The sequence below is a fragment of the Streptopelia decaocto genome (assembly GCF_964273445.1).
Source record: "Streptopelia decaocto genome assembly, chromosome: 4".
Taxonomy (NCBI): Eukaryota; Metazoa; Chordata; class Aves; order Columbiformes; family Columbidae; genus Streptopelia; species Streptopelia decaocto.
In genome coordinates this window covers 34785881-34798412 of record NC_138658.1, presented here as the reverse complement: position 1 = coordinate 34798412, position 12532 = coordinate 34785881, and the positions used below count along the sequence as shown (strand labels likewise).

At 39.0% G+C, this 12532-nt stretch overlaps 1 protein-coding gene across 4 annotated transcripts in view; it reads right to left on the bottom strand.

Moving 5' to 3' along the window:
* Positions 1-12532, bottom strand: part of RAPGEF2 (Rap guanine nucleotide exchange factor 2) — a 188058-nt gene that overhangs the window by 126106 nt on the left and 49420 nt on the right. For all 4 annotated transcript variants that reach the window (XM_082051650.1, XM_082051647.1, XM_082051646.1 and 1 more), the window contains exon 2: positions 3017-3087. In XM_082051650.1, the coding sequence (XP_081907776.1) occupies positions 3017-3087 (71 nt within the window). The remainder of the gene's footprint in view (positions 1-3016; positions 3088-12532) is intronic.

Here is a 12532-nt window from a genome sequence, read left to right as displayed (position 1 = left end):
AGAGGGCTCAAAGTGGAGAGAATTTCCTGCAGAAAAATCCTCTGTCTCCAGGCGGGGAAGGAGGATTAAAGCACTTTCACCTTCACTGCCTGACAAATGTCACATAATAGAGAGCAACTACAATAGAATTTTACCACGGATTAGGAAATGCAATGTTAACCTGGTGTAAAAATTAACATGCCATTTCTGTCTATTGTTTTAAGGAAGTGGACCCTATCGCCTCCCTTGGACTTTCTGTGGCTCTGAAGCAGACTGCAAACCCCAAGCCTATTTGACAGGCAGACGGGGATTTGCCTAAGAGGCTCATGTGAACATTCAAATGAGGAACTATATTTAAATTTAGGAAAGAAATTCTCATTCCTCACAGGATCAGTCATCAGAACCTCAGTGCACCAATGACTGGCTGCCCACAATTACACCATAAGCGAACAAAAGTGCTCTAGAAATCACTGCTCGGCAAAAAAAACAACCTCTAAGTTGATCTGAGGCCTGGAAGAGTTGGTCTGCGTTTGAAGTAACATTTATAAAGCTTCTTATTGCCACTTCGCATCACTTCCTCAATGATTCATTTCAACAGCCAACAGGCTGCTACAAACAAAAGTTACCTTAGCACTCATCTCTCTCAGAATTTTACTTAATCAGCCCACTAAGAAATAATACTTTTTCTGTCCAGAAGTGGCAGGCTCGTAGTAGTACCCTGATAAATTATTAATAGAAAATTGATATCTTGCTTGATATCTTGATATTTTGCTCAGAAATAAAATAAGATCACAGCCTTTCCCCCACCCCCGTATTTTAGATCTACTCTTTGGACCATCTTTGAGTACTTTTCTTACAGGCAACGTCCATTTGGCATGTAATTAAGTATTATGTACTGTATACCAATTTCAGCTAAAGAAAAATCTTCTTGCTTCCTGGTACAGAAAAAATCTTCCTGAACCACAGAACACTGGTCCCCATCGTAACATCAGGTCTTGCCAAAATCCTTTGCAAACACTGAAAAGACACATTCTGCTTCTGCCTCCTAGCTCCTCATCTTCTCTCCCTAATCCTCTGTTTTGAGAGGGGAAGGGGAGAGCGGACACAAGGGTACTGGTGAGAAGATACCAGAAGGAAAGTCACTGCTAGCAGTCAGATTTAAAAACTAAAATACTGCTCAAGGATATTCTGTGCTTTGATGGTCTGAAACAACACTGGGCAATGGGCCATCTAAGAGAAGGGGTTATAGGAAACAGAATCACTTTAACAAGCCAAGTTTTGTTCCCCTCTGAACTGAGAGCAAAGGAAGCACATTCTTGATAAAGTCACGCAAGTTCATCACTGACACTGTCCGAGTTTCACAGCGTTTCGGTCCCATTACTAGGACAGTAATAGGGGAGAAAATGCCTCTTACAGAAGGCAGCCAAGTGTTTGAATTCTTATGTTAAACTGGAACAGCTAACAATTGCAGTGATGATCAAGTAGCACCAGCTAGATTGCTTCCTCAAATTTTTGAAAAACTGAATTAGTTCTGGTCAATACTGGGGTCTAATTTTTGCTCGAATGTGATATTTGTCTGCTTCCTAAACGAATGTAATACATTAAATACTCAGCAAGTCGTATGGTACATTATTCACTACTAGAGGCTATATTTAATACACTACTTTTTAACGCATCTCAGACATTTCTGTGGCATCCCATTGCCACAAGAAATACTGTATCTTTAAGGCTACTATAAATCTTTCTGTCCCGCATCTGCTGGGAGCCCAGCCTTTTCCATGTATGGTACTGCAAACAGAAGCTCTCTTCTAGGAATTCACTGTGCTGGGAGAGTGAGTTCCACACATTCCTCAGCAAGAACCTCATTCTGCACAGGAAGCCAAGAAGCACACAACATACCACGCAACCATATGTGCACACTTGGATCTTTGTAAACAAGTTAGCATCAGTTCAACTCCAACTATGCAAAACTTGACGTGCTAAAAGTCTTGCATGTAATAGCATAACACAAAATACTTTAACTGAATGTGATCGTGGCCTCCTTCCAAAGCAGAAGTAATTCCAGAGACTGCTTTGAAGTCAACATGCACATTGCAAAATGCCTTGAGTGCTTCTGGACAACAAAAACCCCACATTTTATTTTCTCCAAATTACAGAATATTGGCTTGCAAATGTGGACCCTGACAGAATAACAAAGCAAGAGGCCAGAAGTTAAAACCTAAATGAGTATTAATCAAGTTCCAGGTTGCTTCAGCATCTTCAGATGTGGCAAATGTTGGCAAACACCAGGATGCAAAAATCACGGTAATTCACCCTCTCTCCCTGTAGAACATACAGGAGATGTGCTTGCCTCCTTCTGTATCTGCCAGTCTCACACTGATGTCCAAATACCCTTAGAAACCTTTGCTGCAATATGTTTATGTGAGGACAATTGAAAAAATTACTTAAAAATCAAACAAGCACAAGTCTTCTAGAAAAAATAGGAAGTTCATCTGGAAGTTTTTTACTTAATTGATTTGCTTCATGAAGTATTTCAACTAAAAAAATATGTGGGTGACAATTATCAGTAATTTTTTACCAAGTATCATTTGCAGTACATAATTTGTCTAAAACTTCCACATGAAAACAAGCACAAACTGAAACAAAAACTGAATACCAGATTCTGCTGTCATGATTATTATATTACACAGATGATTTAGACTATACACAGACTTTCTTTCAGGATTGGAATTTTTACTCTTTATGTAAAGCATTAGACACAATGCTGAAAAGAAACTGTGACACATCTAGACACAAAGTGTGAAAAGAAAACAAACACAAACATCACAGAAATCAGAAGAAACAAATAGGGACACACATATGTACAATACAAGGAGAAACTTTCAGGAAATTAAAGAAGGGAAGAAATAGATACAGTGGGTCAACTTTTCAGTTTGAAGTAAAGTACACAAGAGTAGTGTATAGTTACCAAACCTACGGTTCCTTTGCTTTGTTAGTCCACTCACATATAAGTGCTTTCAGTGATAAAGTATCATACCTTAGCTGATGCTCTCTCAGATTAGACAAGGCTTCCATTCCATGTAAATAGGAATACACAATCTCCAAATCCTACAAACATAAGAAAAACATTATTAGGATTCTCGGTTTGGTACAAGCTGCTAAAACACTGTTTTTGCAAAGCACCCAGAGCTCTCCTAATAGGGGCAGGAGGAACATTTGAAATAACGCATTTACAGGAGGTTAGAATTTGCAAGAATACCTCTGATTATACATTGGAACCTGACATGGGGAAGCATGATGGCATGTCCACATTGAAAAATACAAACACAGAAACCTTTTTGCTTTTGCTGTCATTACGCATGTCCAGGCAACAAGCCTGGGCCAGAATTGCAGCCACCATTGTCCTGCTTCCCACTGCCAATGAACCCCAAAATCTTCATTTATTTTGTAAAGCAAGCTCACGGAAATCGGTCTTTTCATATTCAAGGTAAAAGAAAAAAAGTACAAAACAGTCTAAAAAAACACACCCCATTGTACATAAATATTTATAAAAGTGTGTCCTCTTCAACTAGAAGGTAAACCACAAGCTTAAATAACAGAAAAAGTTGGCATGAACAGAAGATTATTGGCACGAGATAATTAAAAAAAAAAATCATAAACATAATCTTATTTACATTTAACTGCTGTGGACCTCTAACATCCAGCTCACAAAACAACATTAACAAAGATACAAAAACAATATTCAAGACCAAAACTTCCTAAGATGCAACTATGGAAACACTAATGTCAGTCTAGACACTTTACTAATGTTATACTTAAAATCACTACAGCACTGAAGAGTGCAGGCCACAACTTATAGGGTGATTTAACTTTGGCTCATTAATTTTATGCTGTTTCATCATCCATTTTTTAAAACATGCTAGTTAAGAGAAATCATATTATTCGTAATTCAATGAAAATCAGAGCAGTGGCTCATAACCACTGGCTGAGGCTGACAAAGTTGAGAATGAACTAACACCAATACCACTCTCATAACCTACTGTAAGATGCTTTCAAGTAATGGAATGTATAAAAGCTATAAGCCTATGAAAGACTTGAAAACATTGAAATATTTGTGTATTAAAAATCAACCATGAAGTGCAGAAATACTTCCGTTTTCAGACACAAAGAAAGAATGCCAGATTTTAGTGCTAGAGTTAGGTTATGGTTGGATATGGTTATCCTGAGGGTCTCTTTCAACCGAAATGATTCTATGTGGTACTGGAGCAGAGACATTAGGACTGATGTCACACAGAGAACCTGAATTTAAGGAAGAAAAATAAAAAATAAAACCCAGTTAAATACATCAAGCATAGAAACATTACTGTACATAGTTAAACCATGGTACAGATTAGAAAAATATATCAGGAGTTAAACTCTATGGGTAAGACTCAACAGATGTCTTTCATTCATTATCAAAAAGAACACCTTTTTTCTCCCACTGGAAGAAAAAGGCAAATACTCAGTTTGAAAAGTGGAAGAAATGCACAAGCCAAAATGCTGCGATTTCACTTCTATTCTGGTCCTTCTGTTCCCTTGCCCTCTAGAGGCTTTGGTCGTCCTGTAAGGAGCAGAGGACATACCAATGACAAAAGTAATTATGCATGGTTTGGGATGGAGGGACCTTACACGTAGAAGGCTTTGAAGAGAAAATACTACTCACTTGCCTTTTCACTTTTGGTGGTTGTTTTTTTGTCTGTTTGGTTTGTGTTTTGTGGGAAGCTGGGAGCAGACCACTGGGGATCAGGTGCCCGTAGCAGTGGATTACACAGAAAAGAGCCAGGCCCGAAGGTGCTGCTGTATTTCCAGCAACCGAGTCTAATAACAAGCAGACACCGAACAGAAGGAGAATAATCCTCTGCCACCAGCTTGCACTGAGGTTTCCCTTGAGCCGCACACATTTCACGTGCAACAAAGGATTCACAGATGAATAAAGAGCCATTAAAGATTCTGGCTTACAGGGATTCACAGATCTAAAAGTGGAAGTGCATGGTAAAAGTGATTCATGGACATTTGGTTTCCAAAACTGCCGGGTGTCACAAACCTAGTGATGAAGCCTGCAGATGTACAGAGCAGTAAAGAACACAAGCCATGTTTCTTGAGAAATGCAGCTGAAGTGACTCAAAGGTGGGGGAATGCATTTAACAATTGAAGAGTACAATTCCAACCAGTTTCACAAGCAACAGACAAGGTAAGTTTAATGAACAGTTAAAAAAAAAAAAAAATCAGTCGTCAAAATATAAGCACACTTGTCAGGTATTTGCAAATGCAACATCCCATAGATCCCCACACCAGGAGCTGCAGATGGGGGAGCTCCTTGCCTCTCAAATCTGTACTGTGAGATCTAAAAGAGGGGAGTGGGCAGAAAGAAAAAAACACACCAGGCAAATCTTTACTTGTGCTTCCATCACGGTTGCTAGCTTCAGCAACACAGGGAAGACAACGTTGAAGACATCTCATCACAGAGAGAACTAAGAGAACTAAGTTGTTTCTTTTGATTTGCAAAAAAACAGCTAGAAAACAAACCGCTGTTCTAGGCAGTGGGATCCTATCAAAGCCAATAGTCACTATAACACTGCAGCTAATGTGCACTGGCATTATGTCAGCCAACTGTTCCTGAGAAGTGTGTTGCAGCCCGTTCTTTAAGCTGTACCTTTCCAGAGGGTGTCTAGCATGAAAGAGCTCCCTCTACCACCAGAAGTTTGGCATTGAACTTGGAGTAACAACCAGCATAATTGTTTCAATTAAACCCTCCATAACGGTGCAAGGTACAGAGAACTACAGGAGAGTCAAAATGGCTGAATATATTTTCATATATTGTCAGTAGGCACTGCACACTTCCAGTCAATCTGCAGCATTAAGGAGTAGAAAAACAATTTGAAAATAAACAAACAGAAAATCAGCATATCAAGTTATTGTCACTAGGCCTCCTCAGTTTTCCATTTATCTCAGGAAAAACTACGCTTTGCTTACTTAGCAAACATATCCATTATCAAACATAAACAGCTGCTTCAACTTCTTAATTAAAAGTGAATTAATGGAATGCAAGAGTCCTTCAGAAATACTTGTGCCAAGTGTTGTAAAAATCCTGAACAGATTCGGAACACTTAAAACGGTGGTTTAATAAAAGCCATTTCACTAAAATAATGCACGTGCACATAAGCTAAGGCATGTAAGTTATGAAAGTTTTTAATTTTTATATTTTAGGCACTTGACAAAAAACTAAAGTTATACAATTCTGAGGAAAAGAACTTAGTCTTTCAATAAGAAGACAGCCTGCCTATGTGATTTATGCCAGCCAGTTGAGCAAAACCTTAAAGCAGCAGCTAAAGTCAATCCCACTGTGACTTACACAAACGCTTCTGCTAGCTTGCAGTGTCCCTGAAAGCCACCTCTAACTAACCCCCTGAATATACATGCAGGTGACAGCAGCAGTCTAATGCTTTTTTGGCGGTTGTTTTTAGAGTACATATACTCAAATCACCACAAGGTGGCAGACTGAGCCATCAAAACTTCAGAAAAAGTCCTTTCCAGGCAGTTTCTCCTTTTATATTAAAAAATGTAATGTTATAACAGTTTCTAAAAATCAGGAAGAGCAAAGCTAATCATCACCAGTATAACTGGTTAAATATTCTGCTACAGCAAGGGCTATTTATGCAAAAGCACAGAGAAACCAACAACGTTCTGCTTTCCAGTTTTACCCATCCAGCAGCATTTAATAAAGACAACAAGACAACTGCAAAAGCAATACAAAGGCTCAGCTGGTCTCCTACAAGAATCTAGTTCAACACAAAGATTGTGTCAAAAGCTTGACAAAACATCTCAGTGGAATCTCCAAAATCAAAAATTAAATGTGAAGCACAAATTAGCACAGCTCTTAAATCATGTTTTTATTTAAATGAATGCTAAAAGACTGAAATCTAACCTACACTTAAATTTGTACCATAAGCTAAGTCGTATGCTTGGGTTGTTGTGTGTGGAGCAGCCCGAAATTTGACTGTGTTATTTCTCAGTATGTTTGTTTCCGTAGTGTCAGCTGGCTCAGCTGACTATACTTCGAAACAAAACTCAGGTTTTAACCCAGTTCAACTTCAATTAGATCTGTAGAAACACAGTATGCAACCTTATCTCTGCTCTCCATTCTAATAAAAATCTGCATATGTTTATGCCCAGATATTTCTATCCATTTCTTTGTGCTTCAAACATATTTGGCAATGCCAGTTACACAAACCAGACAAAACCAAACCAGAATGTTGGCCTCAAATTCATACTAGCATAACAAAGAATTTTTTACTTTAGTAGAGTGATAAGGACATGAAAAAGTTAAACCTCTCTAAAAATCAGACTTACCCTGGTTTCAGCCCTGGTTTGCACTGAGGTATGAAACTACAGACTCAACTATTCCTCCTTGCCACAGTTAAAAAGCAAAACGCTGTGCTGAGAAATTCATTGCTCTCTTAGTGAGAAATTCACTCATTTCTGTGAAGTGGCAAACAAGCGGAGAGAAGCTTTCATCTTATAATAGTTTGGTTTCTTTTAAATCAAAGGGTAAAAATTAAATACAAGCTAATTCCTTAATTCACTGTCTTGGATGAAGAAAGAAAACAAGGATCTTTTCAAAGCACCTGATACCCACCTTAGGCTGAAAAAGATCTGCCTGCCGAGCTGACAGGCTTTGAAAGGCTGATCTTTGTTAAACCATTTTCAGCTCACATTCAGCCAAGCACCAGCAGCACACTATGGAAGGCCAAGCTCCCAAGGTGATGGGGGAGGCAGGTGGGTGTCCCTGCTCCCTGTCACACCTGGCAGCTCCACACCCCACCCCAAGCCCAGGTTTCACTGTTATGAAAACGGGAGGTCCCTCCCGGCCCCTCCCTCTTGTTCTTCTGTCACCTCCCTGGCCCCAGGAGGAGCACACGCTGGTGGGGACAGAACTTCCAGTCTCTCTGCTGGCAGCACAAGACCTATGAGGTCCAGTGCTGGAGTCATGGAGGCAACAGCTCATGCAGTCGGGGAAAGGTGGCACCTCAAAGTCTTTGACAGGTTTAAACAGACCGCAAAACCACTGGCAGGAGAGGAGAAAGTTATCATTTCTATGACTGATTAAACAATTATTGTAGCTCAAAGTGGAACCTGCCTTTTCTCTTTAAGTATTGTAATACTTTTTTTTTTCCCCAAATCATGATACACTAACAAGAGCAGCAATGCCAAATTTTTCTTCCTTGTCAGCCAACGAAGCCACAATCCAAATGCAGGTTGCTGAAATAACTGCTTCTCTTTCTTTATAGCAGCAGGATCCTGTCTTTTTCCCTTTTCTTCTTGCATCCAACACTTGAAATCCTTTGACCCTCAGCCACTCCAGTAGCTATACCAAGCATTTATATTTTCATTTTTCCTCTAGCATTGATTTAGGACCTGCCTGCCTGGCTGCCTGTGCTGGCTCACCGAGGCCAAAGCAGTGCCAGCATTGCCAAAAGAAATAGAATCGACTATAGCAACATCAAACACTTCTAGCTTAAACAGAAGTTTCCACGTGCACGGAAGTGACGTGTCTGCTCCCAGGCTCTCACCAACAGCAGCTCAGGAGATGGTACAAGTTACTGCCTTCAGAGACAGCAACCTCTAAAGGAAAGGCAGGGCAGTTGCGGGGAGAAGCCACATCAGTTACCCCAGCCAAACCTATCTCCTAAGGTAAGACCTTACCCCAAGCAAGGGTAAGTTCACAACTTGCAAATATTATGCTGCCAAAAGACAGGAGCAAAAGCACCAAAAAGACTTACACAATGACAAAAATATCCAGTATTACTGATACCAAAATCCTTTCCATGCATGTGTGAAGATGAAGAATTCATCTTCACCTCCAGCTTCTAAACCCTCTCACAGTTGCTGTGCATGAGCATGCCCAGGTATGCATGGACTTATCAGGGAGCCATAACAAGACTAATTTGTTGAAGAGATTAAAAGGAAGTATTTGTTTTGTATTCCAAATTTTTGACATTTTTTTTCTTACATCAGGACCTTCATATTCCGGTGGTGGGGCTGCCACATGGGAAGCCTGCCAGAATCCAATCTATTACACTACAATTAAAATCAATTATTCCTTTTAACTTCACTGTAAGCTACCACAGTATTTTTCTGAAAGCCATTCTTCCTAGTATACACAGAGTTCTGTAGCTTAAACCAAAAAAAAAAAAACTAAAGCCAAAGTTATAGGAAACAATTTATTGACTCGATGCTGAATTGGCAGATAGACAGTCATAAATATTTAAGTTAAACTACATGTCAAATAGCCCAGAATTCATACTTTTGTGAATGAAATCCCATGGTCCGTATTATAAGGATTAATAATTACATAATCTACTTGTGAAAATTAACGTGAAACAACTATTCCATTTATATCAGTCTATTTTGAAGTATATAAAAAATTGTAAGCTAAGACTATTAAAAGTTCATTCCTGAACACAGAATAAAACTGAAAATTCTTAATACATTCAGTTTCTAAGCATAGTCCAGGATGCAAAGCTCAGTCTATCAGTTTTGCATAACAATCAATTAGCACTTTTCACCAAACTCAAAATTTTCAATACTGAAGTCTGATTCTTCAAACAGAAAGCCTACACAATCAGGTGACGCTACTCTCTCCAAATATCTCACAATAGGCTTGAAGAAGTTCTTATCCTGTTCATCAACCACATTTAGCCCCGTTTCAGATCCCATTTGCTCTTCTCTACTCCCGTAGGACTCCTGTTTTCCTGCCAAGAACAACCAGACCTACCCAGTCACCATTGAGCCCGACACAGCCCTCTCCTTCCCAAGAAGCAGCACCACCAGCTCCCAGACAAGCTGCAAGTCTGGAAACTCAAACTTCATGACACTGATTCAAGGGAACTCAGCTCAGCAGAGATGCTCTGACAAGTATCATCCATCACAGCACATTTGCCATGATCATTTCATTTCTTTTTCTTTTTTGGCACAGGAAAAATTTAAAAAGTGGAGGGGTGGGAAGCAAGAACAAGTAGTATTGGGGACAGCTGGGGAGCAAAGCCAGTAACACGGGTAAAAAGACAACTGACTGTAGTAGAATAGCTTTGCGGTCCCTAGTTTGCCACCCACCAGCCTAGTCTACCTTCCCATAAAATGCCTGCTGCAGGCAGTAGCTTGGCTTACCTCAAAACCACAGCTCTCCAATATAATGAGGAGACAATTTGAAACTGAGGAGTTTCTAAAAACAAATATCTTGTTACTCGTACTCCAAACAGGTGACTGGGATTTAAAGGCAACTTCTGAATTTAAAGGTCTGTTAGAGCCATAAAATGCCACCTTAGTTATCTGAACTTCAGCCAAATGTGTTAGCAGCCACTGAAGTTCTAAAACATTTTATCATCTTAAGTCTGTATGAATTTGTCTCAACTAACGTGTATTGTATTTCAAGAAATTTATGACAAAACATCATTCCACAGCAACCAGGCACAACTAAGCTTGGGAATCGGCCTTCATCAGAAAGGCAGTTTACAGGCCATAAAGTCAACCCATGTCTGCACTTCCTCTGCTTCAGCCAGGCAGTGGGAAAGGAACAGGGAAATTGCATTGATCTTGTTAAGACTTGTTGACACACAAAAATTGTCATTTTCAGCTCCACTGTGGGGAGGGTGGGGACAGTTTTTCTGGGTTATGGGTGGAATTTTTAGACTGGATTAGAAACAAGAAGAACAGACATTTTTCATCTGGAACTGAAGTACCCACACATGAAGCTAATCAGAAAAAAACTCCAAAACCTCATAAAGAAAAAGGAGAAATCCCATTTTCCTGGTTTGCCTTCACTGGGAGTTGTCTCAGTACAGAACAAAAATATGCTTCTCCAAAGACTTCAACTGCATTACTGCCTCAAAGTCAGAGTCTGGAAAAACACCATAGGATAGCAGTAAAATAGTTGTGGAGAAACAAGATGTTTCAACAGGATATTTAAATCAGCCTTCCTGTCTTTCAAATTTATTTTGTTTGTTTTGTGAATTATTTTCTTTTTAAATAAGCTTCCCTCAAAAGACAATTACATGTTTATTTTTGATTTTTTTTTTCAGCGAGAAGTGGGTTAAAAACCTCTACTTCCACTTAATGCCTCACAGATTTACATATAATAATATAAACAGGTTTTTGGTTTTTGTTTTCAATCTTGCCAGCAGAACCTGCTCAAATGTATGAACCTTCCAACTCGTTTTTAATGACCCACCCATACTAACAGACTTCTAACATGGGCTCAAGATTAACACAATCAATTCAACATATCCTGCTGGTCATAAAGCTTTTAGCAGAATAAAGTAAAGAAATTAAGACATTCATTATTATAATCATCCCATAAGAGGAGTATAAATGTGGAAAGGGTAGATGGGAAATTAAAGCCTGCCATTTCATAGAAGTCAGTGAAGAAACTAATGAGCATAGGAAATTACAGGGTAGCATCATGCATTTCTTTTCTGCTTTCCAGACTCTCGTAAGTCAGAGAATTAAATGCTTAACACAAAAGCCTAAGTTCTGTAGTCGAAAATCCAAACGTTGGTTGCATGTCCAAATGCAAACAAAACAGTTGCACTACAAAAGATCTCTCCTACTGACTGCACAGTCCATAATTATGAAAGGCACTTAAAGTTACTCACCATTAAAAATATATATAATTGCCTTTTCATGCCTTTTCAATATTTATAGCTAACTGTTGGAAGCTTGTATTAAACCTGTTCTATCCATTTTCACATTCATTACACAAACATTCACATTTTTTGTTGCAGAGTTATGCCAGTTCCCAGGGACTTTTGCCCCCCCCTTTTTTTTTTAGCAATGTTAAGGAGAGACTTGAATTGTTTTGAGACAATCTGTTATTGGTCTCATGTTCTCCATTAGCTATATGGAATAAGACTCAATATCCTCCTAAATAAAAATCAATCTTGGACTAACAAATATATTAGCTATTAAATACAGTGTGACTTATTTTTAAACAACTACCTGTGACAGAGACAAGTTTTATATAAGTTTATCCAAATAGAGCGGACTATAATGATTGGCAGCTTTTAAATAACAAAACTGTTTAAGAAAATCAGGAACAAAGAAGGCAACAGGGAAATTAAATGATACACAAAGGTCCTGGAGTAAACAGAAAAAAAGAAACTCGTAGTTGGTACCAAGTTGTAATGACAGAAGCATTTTGAAGGACCTCAGCCTAGAGAACAACATCAGGAAGAGCTACCAAGGTGGCCAAGAAAAGGCAACCACTTTATATCAGGTAGGTTTGCCTACTAAAAATTGGATGAGCAGTCAGCTGTGCTTAGAGGATTCCCCAAGAGCTGTCAGAGCAAGATTAAGATACGATGATTCTCAGATACTTTTTTCTGTTGGTAGGGTTTTAGAGTGCTTAATTAGCCTACAGGTTTCAAAGCAGCTAGGAGTTAATATCCATTATACCAGTTTAAGCACAAGGACTGTAGTCTAGACAATTTAGGCATAACTAAGCAAGTTGGACAAACCA